Source organism: Phyllostomus discolor, chromosome 1 (assembly GCF_004126475.2).
Source record: "Phyllostomus discolor isolate MPI-MPIP mPhyDis1 chromosome 1, mPhyDis1.pri.v3, whole genome shotgun sequence".
In the NCBI taxonomy this organism is placed as follows: domain Eukaryota; kingdom Metazoa; phylum Chordata; class Mammalia; order Chiroptera; family Phyllostomidae; genus Phyllostomus; species Phyllostomus discolor.
This window is the reverse complement of record NC_040903.2, coordinates 33,521,231-33,546,240: the sequence shown is the minus strand read 5'-3', so window position 1 is coordinate 33,546,240 and position 25,010 is coordinate 33,521,231. Positions and strand designations below refer to the sequence as shown.

General features: G+C 43.6%; 1 protein-coding gene across 4 annotated transcripts in view; it reads right to left on the bottom strand.

Moving 5' to 3' along the window:
* Positions 1-25,010, bottom strand: part of CRACD (capping protein inhibiting regulator of actin dynamics) — a 240,523-nt gene that overhangs the window by 43,504 nt on the left and 172,009 nt on the right. For all 4 annotated transcript variants that reach the window (XM_028505970.2, XM_028505972.2, XM_036020866.1 and 1 more), the window contains one exon: positions 3,234-3,405. Coding sequence is in view for 1 of the 4 variants with exons in the window: in XM_036020852.1 (XP_035876745.1) it covers positions 3,234-3,405 (172 nt within the window). In the remaining 3 variants the exon portion in view is untranslated. The remainder of the gene's footprint in view (positions 1-3,233; positions 3,406-25,010) is intronic.

The following is a 25,010-nucleotide window of genomic DNA, read 5'->3' as shown; positions in this document are numbered from 1 at the left end:
GGAGGCTGCCACAAAACAGTGGAGGGTTAAGAAGGTCTTCCTCACTGTTTGAATTGTGACTCAGTAACTTACCAGCAAGTTGCTCTCCAGCCTTAGCTTTCTCACCTTTCAAATGGGGATAGTAATGTCAATCTCAGATGTTTTGGCAAATATTACGAATTCATCTATGCACAACAGATTGTAACAGATTGTAAATTCAATAACTGGCAGCTTTAATGTATGCTGCAGGATACTCTCTATGAAAAAATTGCTTTAACCATTTGTGGTTAAAGCAATCTTGGAAATGCTCTATATTACATCCTCCCTCTTGCAGATTCCCTGGGCACATTAGCATAGGGAAGGCTCTCAAAAGTCCTATGTAAAGGATCCTGTTTAATTTGTTTTGGCCTGGTATTTCCCAAACCTATTTGCCAAAATGACCCTCTCTCCCTTTTTAGATTTAACATCCAGTTCACACACTTCAGGAAACACAATATTAGTTGTATTTAATTAATAAAGGAAGTTACATTAAGTTGTAAAAAACTGATCCTGTTTTACTGTTTAGCTTTTCCCACAGGCATGTATAATTTAAAAGCAGCAGCCAAGGAAAAATGAAGGCTTCTAACCTAGAGAAAGAACAGAATGCTTTAAAGGCCCAAAGGAAATGAGAAATTTCAGGCAGAGGGAGCAGATCAATAATGAGCTATTTTCAGCCATGGAGACATATCTAGAATTACAAATTTTTGGAGTTAAAGTTCAGATCCTTTAAATTCTCACCAGTGTCCAAATTCCCTACATCAGTCCCCACCCATGCAGACACACCCAGCCTCCCCATTTTCAGGCAGCTCTAGTAATTAGGAAATTCTCCCTCGCACTGGACTGAAATCTGCCTCCTTGGAACCTCTGCCCAAGATCACGTGAACAGAATCTTGTGTTTTAGTGAGAGCTGTCCATTTTGGAGATGGCAAGTAAAAGGTGCCGAAATGTTGCGAATCATTACACAATGTAAAGTAACACGTCAACTGATGGAGCTGGAACTGAAACTAAGAATCGTTGGAAACATCTTTCTTTCTCTCCATCTCTAAATAGGACAAATAATCAGAAGTTCAGCTATACTGTAAGCAGGGAACGTAATATTTACTTTGTGGGTGAATTTATATAGCCATTGCCGATTTCCAAGAAGAAAAGGGGAACATGTGTTTTAAGTGACTTGTATATTCCCATCTTTTTTATTTAAAAAATATTTAAAGACATGATGTTTGTGTGTTTGTTTGTTTGTTGTTATCCTCACCTGAGGACATGCTTATTGATTCTAGAGATAGGGGAAGGGATGGAGAGAAACATCAATCTGAGAGAGAAACATCATCAGTTGCCTCTCATACATACCCTGACTGGGACTGAACCCACAATCTAGGTATGTGCCCTGACTGGGAATTGAACCCATGACCTTTCAGTTTACAGGACAACACTCCAGCCAACCGAGACAGACCAGCTAGGGCTAAAGAGACACTTAAAAAAACCCTGCACCCAAAGCTTATCCTTCCAACTTCATTATAAAGACAGGATAAAATACAGCATCTGTCACATAAATGTAGGTTTATCAACAAGAGCCGATAGTAAGACCGCTGAGGAGCACTTGTAGAGCTTAGATGCACTGCTTGCCTAAGGATTTTGTCATCTGTGCTTAACTGTGGTGTCTACGAGAATTTGCTTACTGATATACACCACGGAGGATGTTTTTGTCCCTGTCCTTGAAATACAGTAAAAACATCATAGATTACATCATCTGTCCCTTCAACATGGACAGGAGGACAGCACTCAGAAGCAGGTTCTCAGAAACTGCAACTTTAAGCAAAACAACACATAATGAAACCAATTTTACTATAGGCTGATATAAATAAGAGTTGAGGTCTATATTTCTGGTCACAAGAACATCACTAAACGTCTAAAATAAAGACCCCCAATACTTCTAATATTAAACATTGAAATAAATGTGAGTTACGCACATATTTTTAAAAGATTAGTAAAAATGAGTAAAATCCCTTTTTCCCAACCCACTTGTTGCAGTTCGGGGTGGCGGTGGCTGGAGTCTGTTCCTGCAGCTCAGTGCACGAGGGGAGACCCAACCCTGGACAGGACGCCCTCCCATGGCAGGGCCGCTCCCCACCACGCTCACTCAGCCTGGGACGCTGTGGACAAGCCAGCTCACCTCGCACACACAGCTTGGGGGTGGGGAGGAAACACATGCCGACCACTGCCCGGTGGGGTGTCACTTTTTTATCCTCGTCAATGTTATAATTAAACGATGTTGAAGCGAACGTTATTCAAGGACCCCCTGTACTACATTAGGGCTATTTATGCAGTGCCAGGCATTCTCAGGAAACAGTTTTTGATCACTTAAGATGAGGCTGAATAGAACCTGGTGCCTGACTTCATGGAACTAGCAGTCGAGTGAGAGAGACAGACAAGCAAATCAATGATTTCCATACAAAGTGACAAGAGCCAGCAGGAGCCAGGCACGTGGTATTAGGGGAACGCAGGCAAGGGCACACGAATCAGATCGGGCAGTGGGACCGGGCAGTGGGCACAGCTTCTTGGAGGGGCTGACTTCTAAGCTGTCAGCAGCAGAATTTAACCAACTCTGAGTCCGCCTTCAGCTCCCAGCACTCAGGTGAGAGAGTACCTTCTGACACTGCTTTTTTGCATTCTTTACACTGCCATGGCCAGATTTAGTGCCTGTGTTTGCTCTCAGAGAGGGAGAGGGGGAAAGGAATAGAAAACAGAGAAGAATTTGATATGTTATCGCAGGCAGGTTCTGGTAGTCACCAGAGATGGCCAGGGGCATGAAGGGTGACTACCCTGTGCCCAAGCAGTCTGTGTCCTTGATATGGGTGTAAAAGCTAATCTATGACCACCCCTTCTCTTTGCCAAACAAGGAGACATGGAAACAAGGTCCTTTTCAATCCAAGGAACCCTGTTGAGCTAAGCCAGTGACACACAGCCTCCTAGCGCTGAGAGGGCAGCGGAATGAAGGCTCGGACCTCTGTGCTCCCCCAGGGAGTGAGGCCACACCTGCCTACCAACTCCCAACTCCCCCGGTGACTTCTCCACAAAACACACCAGGCACTCTGAAGTCTTCCACCTTCCCAGAGAGGGAACACATCTGCGATTCCGCTCCTGCCTCCTTTGGGATCCCACTCCCCACCCCGGCACTCTGCCCAAGACCCTCCCCCTCAAAAAGTGTGAGTTATTACCTTAGATTGTCCTCCAGGGTCTCCTCGTCAGAAGAGAAGGTTCCATTGCTGATGCTCGGAGGAGAGTGACTCTTCTTTCCTGCTGACGCCTCCCGGGAAAACGAAGTGTCTTTCTTTTTCCTTTTGCCGAACAACTTCTTAAAAGGCTGGAACTTGCCTCCCTTCTTTTTGTCTGTGGATTGCAAGACAAACACCTGCTGCAGTCGGACAGGGCTGCGCCTCGGAGCCTAGGAGCAAACTACAGCTGAGCCGCCTCCGGCCCGGGGAGCTGGGGCAAAGGGCAGCCATCAGAGGGAACGAGCGACGGAGCCCTGTGCCAGGAATGCCAGGGCCTGCCCCTGTTCACGCAGTCAGGTGGACACAAGCCAAGAGCACAGCAAGTCTTCTGCCTCCCGGCTCCCAAGAAGCACCTGGAGGCAGCCCCAAGGGGTTCCAGGCTTCATGGTGGCCGGCACCGCTCCCCCTTGCACATGCCGGACAGAGATGGTGGTGTCTGCTTTCTTTAACAAAGCAGATGGCCCCTGCCCTTTGCCACGGAAGAAAAACACGTAAGCCAGACAGTTGTCTAAGAAAACTTACATGCGTATATGGTGTCCCCTGAGAATCACTCTGGCTTAGCTTTTAGACACAGAAGGAAACTGCTACCTCTCGGTGTAAGCTTTGCCCCCCAGTTCTCTCCATGCCCATATATTTCTGGTTTATCTCTTGTCTCTTTTAAAACTACGATGAAGAGCCCCCAAAAGAATTGCTACAAACATCTTTCCCTATATTATTACTTCATCTAGTCAGGACCGAGGCTCCTGGCCAGCATCTCCTACAGATATTTCAGGGAATACCTTTCAGTTCTGCTTCTTCAGATACAAACTCCTCCACATCACTCCACTCCTGTCTTGGAAGAGGAAGTATAAATCATCCCATACCAGAAGCATCTTCGCAGGCCTTTCCTTTTTTTTTTTAAAGAAGATTAAAGAACCACTTATCCAGTGGTCAGGGCATTCTTTTCTTAAATTATTTAACTCTTACTATGCATCACTGTTCTAAGAACTTTACAAATATTAGCTCGATCCTCACCACAATTCTATAAGGTAGACACCATTAAGACCCCTGTTTTACAGACGAGGGGCCTGAGGCACAGCGAGATGAAATAACTTCTCTATGTTATGGGAAACATGTCTTTGAAGCTGGAGCCAGGGAAAAGGAAACTTGAAAATGTACAACGTGAACAGAAAAATACCTGCAAAGAACACAAAGGTAGGAGCCCCCAACTTAGTATCAGAGGTCCCAGAGCTCAGGGTCTTTAGAGAGATCTAGGTATAACAATGAGGTTAAAGACATCTAAAGTGGTCGCCTCATTTCCTCTGGTGATCTTCAGTCCCGGCCTTCCTGAGATAAAATTTGCCGTGAGGAGGAAGTGTTTTAGACCACATTGCTCTAAGCAGTGGCATGAGACAGCGAGGAAGCAGGTAAAGTAGTCATCAATTACAAAGAGACGTACACTGGGATCCTTAGTACGGGTGCGGGACAGACCTCATACTGCAGAGGTCCCTGAAACAATGCTGTATTAGGTTACATTTAAAAGGAAAGCAGATTTCTAACATGCGAGATGCCTCCCATACCTCAGGCTTTGTGCCAGGCATGTAGTCCTCAAGAAAGTTCAATTTTCACTGTGTGTTACTTAAAAGACAATGTGTGCAGTGCAACTGAGACAATATCATTAAAAAATGGTAAAAATTAAAAAAAAATTGGAAGGTTTGATTTCAGAGTGTTTGTTTGCTTCCAGTGGTGACTTATTCAGGAGTACAGGCCCAAGATTTTCATGATACCTACTTCTGGTTCCCATGAGCAAAATCTCCAATAAGTAATTTTCTTAAATTACCATCAGTGGATTATGAGGACCACCAAAGAACATCAGGCAAGTGCTAAAAGAATTGACCTTACCTAAAATGAGTCCATTAAAAATTTTAAATTAAAAAATTTCTATAAGGCACTATAGCTATCATTACATTATTATAATGGTCTTTGGCACTGACTGATGAAATAAGTGAATCTTTTCTCTGTGACAGTTCAAGGCTCAAAATATGAAAATGACACATTATAAATGGGCATCATTATAAATGGTCAAATAGCAATTTATGCTACATTTCACTTATTTCTGAGATAAATTCTTCCTCTTTCCCTTTACATCTATCATCTTTTTCCCACTGTAGAAATAGCTAGCCCCAAATTCTCTAGTCGGGAATATTCTAAAAGAACATAGTGAAATCCTAAAAACATTAGTTATGACATCATTACTCCAAGTCTGGGCCCACTAATCCAGCTTTTAAGCTACCTAGAGCATTTTAGGTTACTTCAGAATTTATTATAGGAAAAAACTGTTCTAAACTCAAGGCGGAGTTGGTGATGTTCAGTTGAGCTGAATCAAGGGGGTTAACTATTATTAGAGACAGATTACAGTTTCTCGAACAGGTTATTGTGTGTTTAACTAATGGGTGGCTTGGTCCATTGTATTGCCTCATGTCCAGAATGGTGGCAGCCACCACATTAAATATTTGTTGCGCTCGTCATATTGCGGGGGGGGGGGGGGGGGGGGGGGGCGGGGCATAAAGTGAAGATAGCCTGGGAAGACTGAACACAAACTCAAGGCCGGGACAAAAACGGCCTTGAGAGGGTGTCAGGATATGGAAGCCTTGGCTTGGAGAACCGGGTGGGCTGCCTGCAAGCACAGCACGGCCTCCTGCGGGTGGCCCCGTCCTTCTGGTGCAGAGCTGGCCCGTCTGAGGACTGCTGGTGAACCAGGCACTCTGGCGCTCTGCGCTGCACGTTACGGGGCAGTGCCCTGGCACGAGTGCACACCTATCATCCTGGAAGACGTGCCAAAGTCCAAGTGTCAGAGAGCACACTGCTCAAAAGTGCTTGGGGAAGGCTGGTTCAGCAATGCCTTGATTATTATCAGGAAGATAACAGAACAGTAAAACCTACCTGCTCTCCCCATCCAAGAACCCCTCCATCTTACCATGAGAAACACCAATGTCTCTTTGGAGGAGGGGTCAGAAGGCAGAAGCTTACAAGTCTGCTCCGAAGTCTTGGTGTTTGGTCAGATCTTGGTTATAAAAAGTAACTTCCCTCCTCCTTATTTTCAAAATTAATAATATGTTTTGTTACAAGTATCTTTATATTTTAAATAAAATTTAAAAGTTTGTTTTTATGATATTTTTACTATCAACTATGGCAATTAATTAATTTGCCAGCACTAACTTTATGAAAAGCCCCAGTAACCATATTGAGGCCCACCCTACATTCACACAGCAAATTGCGACTGAGCGACATCCACAGGGAAGGAAACTTTATAAATCAGATTAGGAGTTATACTCATATTTACTTGATCCCCCAGTTTTATTCTCTAAGTTCATCATAACATCTCTCACGTCATACAAACAAGTACCTCAATTTCATGAAACATTTGCAATTCTGTGCCACAACAACCACTATGAAAACTTGACCTATGTCTAGAAATATGCATTAAATAAACTATTTTAAGGTCAATTTATAATTTGGGGCTGTATTAACAGTCTGTCTCCACAGAATCAACTGGATCAAGTGCATGGTCATCACTAGAAGCCATATCCTTGTCAAGAAACACCAACTGTTACTGTGAGCATATGTGTACAGATGGGCCTAAGAGATCAAAGCAACTTTAACAGTGTAGTAAAACAGAGCACTTCTGCAATGTTAATGTGATATATCCCCCAAAACAACTGCCACAGAGAGGGAGTCTAGCTTAGCAAAGTGTTCTCCGACATTAAAGATGGCATTTTAGAACTTGAAAACACAAGTTTACTTTTGTTGGGTGGTTAGGGCAGTGGGGAGAAGCGGAGAGGGGGAAGGAAGAAATGTTCTATTAAACTGTTGTTTTAATTGGCTGCAGCTCTAGTTAGGGGTTAAGTACACGGGCCCCAGAGATAGGAATAGTTGGCCCAAATCCTGATCCCATCTCTTACTAGCTAGGAAACATCTGCTTACCAGCCTCTCTGGAAATGTACCATCTGAAGATGTAAGAGTGAATTTATTGGAGAAAAGACAGTGGGTGCCACATTGTCTTCCTATTTCACCATTTTTATCTTGTAATTTTTCACATGAAAGAACCTATATATGAATATATACCGCTTTCAGGGAGCACAGCAATTATCATTCTTTAAGTACTGAAATGAATTAACTTATTTTCATCATCCAATAATGACTTTAGGGATTTTTTTTTCATTTAAAAAAGTGCTCATTATCCATTATTTCATGGACATAATTACCATTTTCTGGCTGCATCATCATAATTGCTAGCTTACATAGAAGATTCTGAAAATTAAAAATCACTGGGCAAGTCAAGCAAATGTGATTCATTTTCCATTTGTCATAAGGATGCAATTCTTACATGTTCCTTTCTAAACCTAAAATAATAAAAGCATACAATTTCTCTGCATTGGATTATTTATATGGTATGCTTTTAAATGAGGAACAGAGTTTCCTATCACAGTTCATTTGGAGCATCACAAATGTTTGAGTCTGGGGTTTCTCAGACTGTGCTCTGTGGGTCGGTCCCAGGTTCTTATTCCAAGACCAGGACACTGGAGACTCCAGGTAAAATAAAGTTAAATATGTTTCTTCACCGTAAGACCTTCCAGAGTCTGTAATATGCTGATAGCACTACTGCTGTTTAAAAGAGCAGAAGTTGTGTAGTGCTTCCCAAGCCTGTCTGGTCGTGGAGACTCGACTTTCTAGACTTCCTTCATGACTCGTGTTCCTCTGGACATACTCTGGAAACACTTGCCTTCACTGTTGCTTTCAAACATCACTCGGTTTCTTCAGGCACCATGCATTTCACACACACACCTCCCCTGCATGCCAGACCACCCTGCTCAGTGAACCTGAGTGAGTTGACAAAAACATTTTGGTTAAATAAACCTAACGTTTTAGGTCAAGTTCTGATTTCAAATGTGTATACTTAACATATGTGAATAGCGTATATTAAAACACAGAACATAGCAACTGTCTGAATTTGTATACTTTCACTATTTCAGGGGAATTCTGCAATGCCTTTCTTAGCTTTGGAACTTTGGAATACTTCTGAGAAGGAACCATCTAGTTAAAAAAAGACTGCTCACTAGAAATACCTTGTAATACACAAATTCTCGGTAACTATCACATTTTTTACGGGACTCGACAATCCCTGCACGTTTCAACAAAGACTGGGGAGTTGGCAACATGCCAGATGGGCCGTGCTCTTCGGTGCCGGGAGACGACAAGACGGAGGCCCGAGAGGAAGGCAGGGGTATCGCGGCAGCCTGTCAAGTCACACAGGCGAAGAGGGGACAGTTCTCTCCATTTCTGGGGGAGCACGGAGAGGGGGAAGATATCTGCTGCTGTGCGAACTCTGACAACAAGAGACAGGATCAATAACACTCTCTTAGAAAAGGGCAGGGGTCCCAGGAACAGATGGTGAGAGGCCTGGGGTGGTAGTGACTGCAGTTGTCACAAGCCATGGGTCACAGTCACAGGCAGAGAACAGGGTGACCAGCCCGTATCTGGAACGCCAGATCCTGGGCACTTGGGTGGATGGGCTATGACATGTGTCGTAGTCTCCTAAGGAAGGACTAGAGCTTGGATTTGTGTCGTTTCCTCACCCAGAAATGTCATTTTCATTCTTCTCGGTGTGATGAAATTCTGTTCAAAGACCTAGATCCTTGAAGCTTTCCCAAGTCCCCAAGCCCGGTGGTAATTCATCACACCTCCCTCTGGCTTCTCTGCACCTTGTTCATACTTCTGTGTGCCACGCCAGGTGTCAGGAGCTGAACGGTATCCCCCCAAATTCATATGCCAAAGCCCTAACCCCCAGGTACCTCAGAATGTGACTGTACTTGGAGAGAAGGTCTTTAAAGAGATCATTAAGGTAAAATGAGGCTGTTAGGTGGGCCCTAATCCAATATGACTGGTGTCCTTATAAGAAGAGATTAGGACACAGGCACATACAGAGGCACAGCCACTTGGTGACATGGGAGAAGATGGCCATCTACAAGTTAGAAGACACCGATGACACCTTCATCTTGGACTTCTAGCCTCCGGAACCGTGAGAAAACAGTTGTGTTGTTTGAGCCGCCCAGTCTGTGGTGCTTTGTTACGGAGCCCCAGCAAACAAAGGCACCACGTGATGATAGTTGCATGGCATCAACGAGATCACTTTGGATCTGCCGATTTACGATTCTGTGCCTTCACATCTTTAATCATGTTCTCCTACCTGGAATGCCTTTCTCCATTTGCCTAGGGAACTCCTAACCATCTCCCCAAACACAGTGCAGCTGTTACATTCCCTTGAAAGCCTTCCTTGAACACTCGGGCCAGGGAGAAGGACACCTCCTCGGCTGTCTGTGCACGTGCTGATGCCTATTACAATACCACAAAGAGCACTGTCGCTCCCAGACCACAAGTGCCCTGGAGACAGGGACAACCAAGCCTTGTTTATTCCGCCTCTCCAGCACCCATGGTGATGCCTGACACAGGGCGACACACACTGATGTGGATCCTTGTGCCCTGCTCCCTTAAGGTGAGACGTATCTTAGAAGTCACAATTTTTCAGATAATACAAAGGTATATTTAGACTCCAGGGGGGCCCATGGCAGCACTTTATAACCAAATACAATATTTCTGCAAGACATCTATACTCACCTTGAGTTTTGCTACCAGATGAACTTGTGCCAAACTCACAAAGAGCTGTGAGGGTGACAATCTCTCTATGCAGTACAGACAGCCATGCAGTCACACACTTGCTTTCATACAGACCTGTTCCAAAGTGACTGATCTATGCTATCTCATCCATGGGAAACATGAGGGGAAGGCAGCAAACTGTGCCCAGCTGAACCAAGGTGTGTAGAAATACACGAAACTCACCCACACATACACCCCAGATACCCACCAGTTACCACAGACCGCCACCTGTGTGATGAGGCACCCATACACAGCTTTCTTTCCAATTCTGGGTGACCCCTCTCCCACCACCTCGCAGTAACTCACAAGCTGTCACCCTCCAATGATTCCCCAGTCCTCAAGCAAACTTCAGCTCATTTTCAAGGTAAAATGTTATATTTATTGTAGTATTTATGGACTTTGTTACCATTTAACATGTGGAAACTGCCACATTTTTTAAAGTTAGGTTCCTATCATTTTAAAACATCGCTGGTACGTTTTTTTGTGTTGTGTTACTATCCCATTTTTTTCCCATCAGCCCTTGGTTTCATTTTGTGGTTTTGCATAACATGTGTTGATTTCAGCAATGCATATGTCACATTGTAGCTGAACTGACTGTATGTGTCTAAAGAGAACCTACTGAAGTGTGTTTGTACTGCCCTAGGTCTGTGCAAGGATCTTTCAATGGGCATGACTTGGCTCTGTCTTGGGCCCCCTGTTTCTTGAAACCACATCAATTTTCCATTTTTCTAGTTTTCCCCATTGGTCTGTCTCCGAACCCCCTTTTATGTTTCACGACAATTCAAAAGAAACAGTATTTAGAAATAGTAACAGAGGCAGATTATGATTTTTAACGTGCAGTCTCAGTGTTGGGCCACATTGCTCCCACACACTGGAAGATGTGTGGGTGCTGAATCTTTTCACTGCCAATCTCTGCTGCTCCAGTTTCAGAGGGTGCTGCGAATCAGTGGCCAACTCTGGGTGGAAAATAATGGCAGGGGGAGCTTCCTGCTACCTTGACCTGCACTTACTTAGTGCAGCAGCAAGCTACCTCAACAAAGCGTACCTCCACAGGGGGGCTGAACACGGGACATTCCTTCAGTCCCACTCACTGAACACCCAACCCCTGCAGGACTGGTGCGGGCCCAGCTGACAGCACCGATGGATAAAACAAAAGCTGTAGGGACACCGGAGGCTGTTTTGATCGGGGTTTCATTGGAGAAGCGGGACCAGTAGGAGATTGTGTGTGTATGTGTGTGTGTAAGACATATTAGGAGATTTATTGCAAGGAATTGGTTAAGCCAGGTGGGGGCTGGCTAAGCAAGTCTGAAATCCTCAGGGGAAGTCATCAGGAAGGGCACCTGGAATTTGCGGGCACAGGGGGAAGCTGCTCTTATCAGGGAGAATTTCTCTTCTTAGAGAAGCCTCGGCCCTGTTCTTAAGGCTTTTCAGCTCCCAGGCCCACCCAGACTATCTTGAAAAAGCTCCCTTACTTAAATCAACTAATTACAGACTTTAATTACATCTACCAAATACCTTCAGAGCAACAGCTCAATTAAACAATACTTGTGTTTAATTAAATCACTGGGGACTACAGTCTAGCCAAGTCGACGCATCCAAATATCATCCCACTCCATCCTTTGTTGACTTGGTGCCCATACACATCTCCTTAAACTATACTTAATCTCCAAATAGAGTCAATAACAAAATAATGGAACTTCCACTGACATGATACCAATGTCTCACGTGCCTCTGAAGACACACTAGCATGTTTCCCAGATGAGAAGGCCAAGTCCTTGGGCAATGTTCACCCTTATCCTGTAACTTATATACTGGGATATGTACAAAGTTCGTATTTAATACATCTTGTGTCAGGTTATAAGAAGATAAGAGAAGAAATAAAATATTTGTTATATACACACCCCCCCCAAGATATTTATAACAAAATGAAGAAGAAATACCCATAACTGCTAGAGTCCCTGTGTCTGCAGCTGGTCTTGTGGTCATAGCTGGGCTGTATAGCCGTCTTCTCCCACCACCTATTCCACATTCCTGTTGACCTCAGCAAGGACCTCGGCGGGCTGTGGTTCTCTGCCTGGTAAGGGGAGCCCAATGTAGATTCCTGAAGAACCTGGCCATGAGCTGTCCTGAATTAGGCTGTTGTAGCTTTTGATTACCCCATAGCATATGAGAGTACTAGAGATGCCCTAAGGGATCACCTGTATTCTAGACACGCTCCTCCTTACCTCCACTGTGTAGGAGCAGCCTGATTTTCCCTTGGTAGTTAGGATCAATCACTGTGATAAGAATAGTAACCCCCTTCTTTGCCTGTGGATTGAGAGACACAAAGAGCTCAAAGGGACTTTTTGGCAGTCTCAACCACCAGTTCAATAGAATGAATCTCTGCTGTGTCTCCTGGTGGAAACATTCTTCTCATTGGAACTAAGAACTCTAGACAAGCAGAACCTAAAGTCAAGGAGATGGAGAGCAAAATTTTCCTAAGGGGTCACTAAGGGTAATAGTGAATGGAGCCACTCTCATTTCTAACCCTTGACTCCTGGACCCATGAAGCCCAGGTATGAGAGAAACAGCACCACAGATTGGATACTGACTTATACTGCATCCTAGGACTCAGTCCCAGCCCTACAAAGTATTGCCACCTAGCCAGCACCATAACTGAGTCATCCAAAGGCCGTTCCACCATTTGGCCAAGCCAGCAGCTTCAAGATGATGGAGAATGTAGCGAGACCAGTGAATTCCATGAACATGGCCTATTAATTTCCTCAGTCAGAAGTGATGTCTGTATAGAGTGCCATTATAGCAAATAGGGCATCCCATAAGTCCTGGATGACAGTTTTGGCAGAAGCACTGTATACAGAAAAGGCAAATCCATATCTGGAGTAAGTATCTACTTTAGTAAGAACAAAGCACTGTCTCTTTCACGATGGAAGTGGTCCAATGTAATGAATCTGCATCAGCTAGGGAGCTCATCACCCCAGGAAATGGTGTTATGTTGAGGACTCAGTATTGGTCTCTGTCAGCCTTGGTGAGCGGGTCAATGAAGCTGAGCTCATGAATAACTCCTATCCCTGACACCATGGCCGTTTTTCATAGGTCCATTGACAAGTGGCTGGGTAAAAAGGCTGACAAATATTCAGAGAATGGCTCCTTCAATGGACTTGATTAATAAAAGCCTTCTGAAGTTATCCTTGGGTGAGCATTCACATGAGCCCAAATACATTCAAATCCTCTGCCCATTCAGAGAGGTCTATCCTCATACCCCTTCCCCAGACCTCTGTGCCACCAGATTATCTAATCACATTCCTTCCAAGCCCACCACCATCCAGCCAAAACACTGGCACCACTCAAGAATTGTTATAGACTTGTACCTCTGGCCATTTCTCCTTACAAGTAAAATGAAAAATCACGTGCATTGACTGAAGTTCTGGCCACTGGGAGAGTTTCCCATCACCACTATCCTTCAGGGCTGTCCCAGAATGGGGCTAAAGCAGTGCAGCTTTCAAGTGGTGCCTGAAGATCATGCAAAACCATCCATGAGCCAGGCCTGCATTTTCTCTTCCTCAGTCAGCTAGCTGTGGGGAGCTCTCCGTGAGGTCATCGGAGCAGACTGGGAGAGGGAACAGAGTGTGGCAGGTGTGGGGACCATGGGTATTTGAGCCACTTCTCACATTTGTATATGGTATTTGTGCCTTCGAGGCCTGCTTGAACCTGATATCATACATACCACTTCCTCTTTTTTGTCATAAACTTCATCTAAAAAACTTCAGTGTACAACCCAGAATAAGAATGAGGTATCTTTGTCATAGTTCAGATAAAAAAAAGACTTGGGATTATAGCTAAACCCAGGGTATTGGTTTCCTGGAGTTGCTGTTAAAAACAACACAAATGGCTTGCAACAACAGAAACGCATTCTCTTGAAGGTCTGGGGTCTGGAAGTCCAAAGTCAAGCTCTCAGCCGGGCCACACTAGTTCTGTGGGCTCTAGGGGAGAAGCTTCCTTGCCTCTTCTCGTTTCCGGTGTTCCTGGTATGCCACTTCCCTTTGACAGGGAGTGCCGCTGCACACACCCAGCTTTATGGCTGGTGGGTGAGGCAACACCCAGTTCATAGCGGGCAGCTCTAACCATAGGTGACCTATGGTTAAGCCTTCAGTATTTACTAATGCCCATTAGCAAGACAAAGGCTGTTTCTCAAAAGGTTCACTGTTATCTGCAGAGGATGGCAAGGTTTTGCTTCAACATGGTAAGGGCCTGTGCTGTGATTCCCCAAGAGATCTGCCAAAGGCTCCCAACAGCATCCCTCTCTGTCAGTGGCACTTCAAGCACCACTGGATCTGCTGGATCCAGAGCAGAGCAGTGCAGTCTGCACAGCAGACTGGACCTGCTGCAGAACCTTCTCTAATTCTGGACACTATTTAACAACAAGGAGAGATGCTCATTTCAAGCAGTTGTGTGAAGGTGAAGAATCATGCCCCAGAATCTTAAAGATCTATGTTTATGTGGTCACCTGTGCCATTTTCTAGCTCCTTGGGACCTCAGTTTTCACATCTGTAAAGTGGGGTGACTAAACTGTATATTATGATCAAAAGTCCCTCCTGTTCTGAAATTCTATAAAGTTTCTTTAAAAAGCTAGGCAAGTTTAGACTATATATTCTCGCTCATGAAACTTACTACTCTTTTCATAAATTATCTATTAACTATATTCATTATGCTTTCTCTATTCCTTTTTTGGTCTCCAAATTACACTGGTTTTGTTACCACTGTACTTATTTAGTAAAAGTAAGGAACTTCAGGCCTTGGGAGAAGAAAAAGCATAGTCTGTAAGCCAGTAAAAGAGAGCCCAGTCATTCCATCTGTTCGTGGCAGGACCCGGGTCCCTATTCCTAGGATGGGCAACGCCGAAGGAGAAGGAATGGTGTCCCAGAACCTCCACCCCCAACACCCACCACCCCACTGCCATCCTGCGGTCCATCTCAGTGAGATGTTCTGAGAAAGGTGACTAATGTGTGAGTTGACTCACACATCAAATGTTTGCCTCAGATCTGGGCGAAACACATCAACCTGCCTTCAGACACACTTCTAGGATATCCGAGATGACATGAGCCACTCAGGGCTCCTCTAAAGTTCTGAGGGACAAAGTCAGATGGGCCCCAGAGAGCCTCAGTCTTATGGGCCAATGATACAAATAAAGGCAGCTTTAGTTGCTGGACCAATGCTGCCCCAGCAGATTCAGATTTTGCTAGCCCTGCATTTTGCCTGCCTGCTTTTCTTGATGTCTTGTATATTCAGGAATGTATGCCCCACCCAGACTCTTACTCCACCTAACAATCCTACCACTTTATATCCTGTTGGCTAAACTCAGCCCATCCATGACGAAGCCGTGTTATTTTGTCTAGCACAGGTCAGTGCTACCTCTGCAAGAGCCCTGTTTCCATGGGTGCGTAATTGGGACTGCTAGGACTGATGAACAAATATTGACTGTAGTCCTACTGTGTGCAGAGCACTGAGCTAGCACTGGCATATCATAGGAATTACTAAATTTCTGATACCAGCTAATGGGGGAATTAGTAAATTTAGCAGACAGAAATTAGTAAGTTGTTTTTCAGTTCATACAGTTTTTAGGATTCCGGCCCCCTATGAGAAAAAGTGGAGTCTTACTAGGGCTAAAAGCCCTGTGAGCAGCAGATGGCACTCTGTCTACCTGAGCGCCTAGAGGGTTTATTGATAGGGGCAATGGTGTGATGATGAGGGTCGGGTGAGCTAGAAAGAGTGTGTAAGTCTTTCCTCAAGGGTATGTGAAGTCCAAGGAGGTTTCGACTAAGGGGAATCCCAGGCCAGTTTTCTTCAATTAGTGGGTGACAGCCCATTTAGTGGATCCTGCAATCGATTTAGTGGGCCATGACCAAGAGTCCTCGGAAACTAAGTGAAAGAGAATAGAGTGGAATACAAAATTGAAAGAGTACTATTTTATGAAGTTTTTGTTTCCAGATTATACGAGGTCTGTCTGGAAAAAGTGTAGCCACTGTTAATACAATGAGGATGGTTTGCGTGACATAGATGTAACCAGGAAGCCAAGGAGAATGGACTGGAATGCTCATGTGTGAGCAGTGACAGCTTCATTGTACTAGTCAGTGTAGGTGGCAGACGCCGTTGAGTGAGCATGTGTACTGTGTGGCCGTCCCATTCAAAATGACTGAGCAGAGCAATGAATGTGCATCAAATTCTGTGTCTCTGCACTGCTCTGAACATGCCTCTGCAAAAACTATTCAGGTGATTCAGAAGGCTTTCAGGAATGATGCAATGAGTGACTGGCAGCTTCATCACAATAGCATGCCTGCTCATGCATCATGTCTTGTGCAGAGTTTTCTGAAGAAACATCAAATCACCTAGGTGACTTGGTGACTCAGCCCCCCTGCAGCCCAGATTTGGCACCCTGTGACTTCTGGCTTTTCCCAAAACTAAAATCACCTTTGAAAGGGAATAGATTTCAGACCATCAATGAGATTCAGGAAAATACGATGGGGCAGCTGATGGTGATTGGGAAAACTATGTGAGGTCCCAAGGTGACTACTTTGAAGGGGACTGAAGCATTTATATACATTTCTTGTATCCCATCTTCTTCAATAAATGTCTCTATTTTTCATACCACATGGCTGGATACCTTCTGAACAGACCTTGTATGTGTGTTTGTGTGTGTGTATATATAACTTTATACACACATACATTCTGATATAAAACATATTTCTTGCTTTAGATCCAAGTCAAAAATATTTGAGAAAGGCTAATCAAGAAAAATCACCATATTCCGAGTAAGTGAGGCATTTCCATGCAAGAGTCAACAACTATTTATCAACACAAGCCACTGCATATGTGGCAGTCAATTTGGCTAAATGAAGATGAGAAAGCACTGCATACAAAAACAAGCTGAGAGCTGCCAAAGCCATTAACTGGGCTCCCAGACACCACCAGAGCTGGAGCCGACGCACGGACTGCTGACATCTCCGCTTGGCTTAGATTATGTTGCTTCGAAAGTACTGAAACTTTATCTCAGGGATCAACAAAATCTTCCATTTCCTAACTGAAGAAGGAAGAAAGCTTCATTAAACTTAAGACCTTGTGGCTGCTGAGCTTGGTTTTGGAACATAACTTAAAACTTATAATTTGGGGCATAACTTTACAAAAGAATTATGCCTTCTTTACCTTTTGTATATGCTGCACTTTCAATAGGAAATTCCTTCAATATGAAATTTCATGCAGGAAATCAAATCTGCATGCACCAGATTCATTTCTGCTGAATCGTATCACTTGGTATTTTTCAAGTGCCTTTCACAGGACAATTTTAAAGAGTTGGGAGTAACGGTGAAATCACTGCTTGCCTTGCACGTCAGACTACAGAGGCTAAGTTAGCTGAACAAGGTCAGAGGGTCGGTGAAGACACCAGGTCTCTGAACCCAGAGCTTGATGTCCAGCTGTCTAGGTGCTCAAATCAGAAGACATATGGTTGAGGAATACTCTATTCCATTCCATCAGTTTTTCAGGGATCCTTCCCTAGACCAATATCCAAAGTACTAACGAAGCCCGAGGGTATTAGGCAAAAGGCTGAAAAAAGACCATTCAGGAACCGTTAAATGGAGGTGCTACATAATGCTCCTTCACACATCTTTTGGAACATTTCAGAACTTGTTATTAACCTCTAGAACTGTACAGAATGAAGACATTGACGGATTCGAGAAATCTTCAGACACAGTCATTAATGATAAATTCCAAATGGTTATGGAGGATATAAAGGTATTTTGTAATATGTTTGTAATTAAATGAAGCTGATAGCAGAGGGGCAAATGCTATTTTCCCCATAAATAATACTATCAGTAAACTTTATTAAACTTTGGGTATGTGCCAGGCTTAAAATTTTACACATACTGTCTCACAATAACTCTGTAAATTCTTTCCCACATTTTACAGATAAGGAAACTGAGGCTCAGAGGGGAAATGCTTTTGCCTAGAGTTGCATGGCAGTAAGTGGCAGTGCTGAGATTCAATCTAAGTCTGTTTAAGTCCAAACACCAAGCCCTTGCCATTGTGCCACACCTGAAAGTGTGTCTTGGTGACTATCTGACCGAGAGCTCACTCTCTGCGAGTCCCCTGAGCTCTGGAGTCAGACACTGGGTTTGAGTCTCAATTCACTGACTAGCCAGTGGACTTTGGGCAAGTTCCATAATCTCTTAAGCCTTTTGCCTGTAACATAGGGATAATAGTAATATTCAGCTTATTGACTTGGAAGGATTAAATTAAATACTGTGTATAAAGCATTTAGCAGAATGACTAGCATATAGTAAGGCAAAAAAAGCTGCTATAATGCTAGTATTTAGAAATTAATTGATTGGTAAAGTACCTGATTGATTGTTTGACTACAATGCTATATACCTGAAACTAATCCAAAATAATACTGAATGTAAACTGTAATTGAAAAATAAAAATAAATTAATTAAAAAGAAAAGAAATTCATTGAATTAACAAATGGGTGTGTGTTGACCATTACGTGGTCTTTCTTAGTTATTGTGAAAAAGAGAAAAGAGATGAAGAAAGGGGACGAGTGGGAAATGTGGAGGTAAAATGGGAGAAAGAGAACAAGGAGGAACAAAGGAAGTTAAGGAGCTTTAGATATTTTTCAGAGTAACTCAGATTTTCTCAAACATGCAAAAAAAGTTTCTTTATCTTATTTTACCTCAGTCTCAGAACGTTAAACCTCACTGGGATGTGACAGTATTCTGAGCAGCGAGAAAACATTAACCCTCTTTCAAGTTGCCTATGATTCTGGATAAACAAGTAATGTTTGTAATATGTCAGGTACTCAGGCCATAATGGATACATAGACAATTTAAAATGAGAGATCAAGGAAATGCACCAGATAGAGCATTTTCCTGTTTTCTAGGAGGGCTAGAAACCAACCTATATCCTGGTAATGGCACTGAACTCCACAGACAGGCTGCAAGGCTCTGGGTAAAGGACAAATAGACACGTTCTGAGGGGCATCATTCTCCCTCTAAATGCTCCAAGGGGTCTTTGTGGAGATGGAGACTTTAGCAGACTTGGAATGACAACTGCCGTGGTAGGTGCCTGGTATTTCAGTGAAATTTAGTGCCTCTGAAGAGTTCATTCAGCCTTGATTGCCCCTTCCTATTTAAAAATCCATGTGTATGTTCTCTCTCCAAGTTGAGCTGAGTGTGAGCTCTATGAGGGCAGCGCTCCTGTCCCCTGCTTGCTTGCACCTTTATGTGGCCAACCTAACTGTGGGGGGAGCAGAGAGCCACTTACTGACTACTGCCTGGCTGAGCTGTGGTTCCAGCTCATTGCAAGTGAGCGGACTGGCAAAAGTGGAAAACACAGCCTTTTGTGTCCGAGCAACACCAGTTCCCTCAAATGTGCAGTTTTCCTCGGAAGATGCCAGGTCTGACTTGGTACGAGTTATTTCAAGCAATGTTTTTTTTTTTCTTTTTTACAGCCAAGTAGTTTTCCACCATGTAAATGTCCCATAGTTGTTTCATCCACTCATCTACTGATAGACACTTGGGCTGCTTCTAAATCTTGGCAATTGTAAATGATGCTGCAGTGAACATAAGGGTGTTTATGTTCTTTCAAATATAGTGATTCAGGTTTCTTTCAATAACTTCCCAGAAGTGGAATCACTGGGTCATTAGCAGTGCCATTTTTAACTTTTGAGGTATCTCCACAACTGCTTTCCACAGTGGCTGCAGCAGTTTGCATTCCCACCAACAGCACAAAAGGGTTCCCCTCTCCCCGCATCCTGGCCAGCACTTGTTTTTTGACTTATTGATGACAGCCATTCTGGCAGGTGTGAGATATCTCACTGTGGTTTTGTGTGTGGGTGTGGGTTTACAGTTGTATGTGAAACAGAGTTTATTTTTGTATTATTTTTATTTTATTGCTTATGCTGTTATAGTTGTCCCAATTTGGCCCGCTTTGCCCTCCTCCACCCAGCATCCCCCACTTGCCACTCCTTTGTTCATGTCCATAGGTCATGTGTCTAAGTTCTTTGGCTACTCCATATCCTATCCTATACTTTATAACCCCATGGCTATTCTGTAACTATGTGTACTTGTACTTCTTTTAAAAAATTCTTTATTATATTTTTCCATTACCATTTAGTCCCCTTATACCCCCCTCCCCCCAGTTCATTGTGGTTTTAATTTGCATCTTTGATGATTAGTGACGTTGAACATATTTTCATTTGCCTATTGGCCATCTGTATGTCCTCTTTGGAAAAGTGTCCATTTAGGTCCTTTGACCATTTTTTTAACTGGATTTTTTTTTGGTGGGGGGGGCTGATGGGTTTTGTAAGTTCTTTATAAGTTTTGGATATTGACCCCTCACCAGATGTATCAGGCAACATGTCTTCCATTCAGTAGGCTGTCTTTTCATTTTGTTGATGGTTTCCTTTGCTGGGCAAAAACTTTTTCATTTGTTATAGTCCCATTTGTTTATTCTTTTCTCTTGGTTCCCTTGCGTGAAGGGGAATATCAGAAAAAATACTGCTACAAGCAATGTCTGAGATTTTACCGCCTATATTTTCTTCCAGGATTTTTATGTTTCAGAAACCTAATAGTTAAGTCTTTAATCCATTTTGCTAAGTGAAATAAGCCAGTCAGAGAAAGACAAATGTCATATGATTTCACTCATGTGTGGAGTCTAATGAACAAACTGAACTAACAAGCAAAGTACAGACAGACTCCCAGACAGAAAGCAGGCTCACAGCTCTGGGGTTGGAGGGCTAGGGGGTGAAGGGATCAAGCAAAAAGGAAAAAGGACTCATGGACACGGACAACTGTGTGGTGACTGCTGGGGGGGGAGGGAAAGGGGAGAGGTGGGAGAAGGTACAAGAGAGATAAATGGTAATGGAAAAAATACAACAAAAATAAATTTGTAATGCTAAAAAAAGAAATATTTTCTAATAACTTGCATGAAGGAGGTGCTCTGAAAACAAACTGCAGTGCACCGATCTCCGTGACACTCTGACTTTTCAGTGGGAAACGGACAAATCACGCTCCTGGTCTGTCTGCGCAAAGAACCTGCATCAGGGCGATAAGCTGAGTGGCCTCCAATGGGATCCCACAGCCCTGCCACTTAAAGATTAATCCACCTTTGGCACTGCTGAGATGTTTTATTCACTTACTTATTTATTCTGGGGGGTCTACCACATAGAGTCCTCAGCCTCACATGTTATTTATCTTGATAAAATCCTGTGGCACACTTTAAGTACAAAGTGTCTCATGCCAAACCCAGCAGAACTCTCTAGGTGTCTCCCCCTCCCAGTTATTAACTGGAAGGCTTCAGACTACGGGGGAAGAGCAACTGAGTTGAGATCCCTCTGCAACTCTGACAGCCAAAACAGGCTTTTCTTTAGATTCCAGAGTCACTGCCAGCTGCCACTCAACAACTGCTAGGTCACACAACAGCAAACCTAGCTGATGTATTACCAGTCGCTCACAACACTGGAGCCGGGTGAGAAAAGGCTATCCTCATGTAGGATGGATCTAGCAAGAGCTTCAAATGGTCCTGATGACATCTGGGCCCCCACTCTTAGCTTATGAGGCAGAAAGAGAGAACATAGTTTGTGAAAGGGTCTCACGCCCCAGTGGTTTTTAGCCTTATTTGTCCCACATGCTCCCATAACGGATGATCGCCACAGCCCACAAAGCTTGGATTACATGCAATTCCCTTGCCCTAGTGACAACACATCCGTTTCTCTCACATTCAACAGTGCTTGTTAAAAGGCAGGTAAATGGGAAGGACTTCCAGAGGGCCACCTCTGCTTGCATTCTAATTGTTCGAGAACTAAGGTACTTTACTAATAGTAACAGAGTGCTTGAAGGATACACCTTTGTAGAATATGCTGCCATAGAGGCCAGAAGCTGGAGGCCATTCTCTGATGTCAATAAGGGTAACAATGACTGCTTATCTCCCTTCACCCCCCCCACTTCCCAATTTCAGAGGATGAGTCCAGGGCCTTCTCTTCACATGCCACACGCTTACCTTCGGCGCTGACTGAAGCCTAGTTTCCCAATCAAACGACAGATTCTTCCATCTAGTCAATTGTTCTAGCTGAAGCACTGCAGGGTGGCCCACTGGATGAGCTCAGGAGGGCACTCAGTATGTTACAATAAAAAGTCTGCAGTTTGACTCAGGGGAGGTCCAAGCGCAGCTGGGCTGACTCTTGCCATAGTTCTAATTCCAGTAAGGAGGAAAACGGCCAGTGGAGTCTTCCACTCAGGATTCTGCCTCCGACAGTTACTCTGAGAAACAGTGTGTACAACAGAATAACTGCCCTCCACACTATGGCGCCTGCTGTCCTTCCTCCCCATGAGTTATCTATGCCTCAATGACCGTATTTCGCTGTGTATAATGGGCACTTTTTTGCCCAAATTTTTGAGGGAAAAATAAGGATGTGCATTATACATGGGTAGTACCAATTCCATATCTATACAAATGTTTTTAATTCTTTGATTTATGCTTATGTATTAAGAATATAACTCTAGAAAGCAAGAATGATATCTGTATGCAAAATAATACCCTGGGATATGATAACCAGCTTTGTTTCTAAATATAGATAAATAAAAAATTGAATTAAAAAATTGAAAAGATTTTTTTCCTTGAAAATTTGGGCCCAAAATGTGGGTACGCAGTATACATGGGAGCACATTATACACAGCAAAATATAGCAGCTTCATTTACCCTCACCTCCCACATACAGCCCCAGTGAAGATATAAATGACCTTTTCATGAAAAGGTATCAATGAAAAAGGAGGAGAAGTGAGAGGGAAGAGATTAGATACTTTCATTCCAGTCAGCGTTTTCTAGCTTTAGAGGAAGAAAATAACATCTCAGGGAAGTTTTATTTCCCCTGTATCTGACAAAGCTTTGCCAAGAAACTGCATTGCAGAGCAGGAGATCTTGCTGGGTGCTGAGGCCAACAGGGTGGGGCTGGCAATCAGAGCCTCCTGAACCCGGCAGGCCTTGGCCATCGCCTCCTGCCCACACCCTTCTCCATCACAATCTACCTTGGGCAAACTAGATCAAGTCAGAGTCATCATGTGAGGAACCTATCAGGGCCAATATTTTGCCTGTATCTTATTTAAAAGAAGAGAAAAAGCAATTAGACGTATGCTAGGGAAAAGAAAACCTGTCTAGATACCAAGGACGTTAAGTATACATTATTTGCAACCACGACCCAATACTGGAAGTTTGATTTTTAACTTCACTTTTGTGAAGGGCGATAGGAGAGTGAGGGGTAGAGAGAGATTATTGGGAGCCAGGTACCATTGGTATTCTGTTCTTGAATCTGACCTCAGGCAACGCTTGTCCCAGCCAAAACAATGACTCATCCTCTGCTGCCAGTGTCACAACAGGAGCTTGAATTGCTGCAGTCCAGCAAACAGTGCAACACTCCTTAGAAGAAAAGGCTCTGCTCTAGCATTTCAGAAAAATTAATTAAATTCAAGTCAGTGCAGAAAATGGAAAATTCCCATCACCATTTTATATCAGAGAGAGGCGACCAAAACACAACTTGAGAGTACCAGAAGCTTTACTTTAAACATCAACAAACATTTCTGCATTTGTTTGTCTTTGGTTGTTTCAGTTATTTATTTATTTTTTTTGGCATGCAGTAACATTATATTATAAAAATCAGACCCAGAGAGACTTTTGGGGAATGTAAGATTATTCCACATAGCCATACTAAAGAAGTGATGAAACTGCTGGCAACTAGATGCCAAAGATAATGGCTAGAGTCCTTTAATTTGGATTCATACTTTCATTTATGCAGCAATTAATTATCCCCTATCTACTATGAAAAAGACTATAGAAAATACTAAGATACTGTCAATGTAAGATGGAAGTAGTATGTTCTATGAGAAAGGGGTGGTTGTTTCAAGAAGGGATTTACCATTTCAAGAGAGGAAGGCTTTCTGGTAGAAGGAGAAAACGAACCAGGCCCTGGAAGCATGAATAAAACTTGTAAGTCAGGGAAAACTCTTTCTGAATAATGAGCACAAAGACATGACGGTGAGAATATGGAGGGAGTCAGGGTGCCGTGCACAGATCGGATTGCCAGAGCGATGTGCCAGGGACTCAGAAAGGACTGGTACTAGGTTTGTGGATGGTGATGACATAGACTAGGGAAAGGTGGACATGCAGAAAATGTGTTTGGCCTTCAGGAACCGTAAGCAGGAGATAAATGGAAGGTTTTGACAATTAGAGCAGACAGGACAGCTACGGGCTGGGACGGGGTTCTGGAGGCCCACTTCCGGGCCGTGTGTCAACCTGTCAGTTGCTGGGCTGTGGGGTGGTGTGGGGTGTCAAGGAAGGCTTACTACGGTAGGATGCTGGGGGAGGCACGGCATTTAGGGGGTGGGGAGATGTGAGTCTGAAGTATTTACCAATGGTTGTGGAGTATTTCTGAATTTTACCAGCCAGTACAGCCAAACCAACGTATAGTTGCTGAATTTCAGTTCTGTCTATGGTTAAAAAAATTGTCAAAAGCTAATAAAAGCTTGTGGTTTTTAGATCTATAGACTAAACCTTTACTTTGATGTCAAATGCAGTATGTTAAAACTAAACCCACCATATTCTTTACTTACACATGTGGCATCTTATGATTACATCAGGAATTGGCACTGTAAGTTACTCAGGCACTCATTTCAGAAATCTGGGAATCATTCGCAGGCCCACAACACCAGAGCCATCACGTGAACCCCTTTCCCAGTTTTCAGGAATTGTTACTGGGTGAACTGTGATGGCAGCCAGGGCTACTCTCTCTTCCTGACCCCACCTTTTGACTTTTTGGTCAACTTATATTTTAGGGATTTAGTTGAATTACAGAAAAATGTGTTGTTAAAATATATTAATTTAAGCCCTGGGTGGCATAGCTCAGTGGATTGAACATGGGCTGTGAACCAAAGTGTCGCAGGTTCGATTCCCAGTCAGGGTACATGCCTGGGTTGCAAGCCATGACCC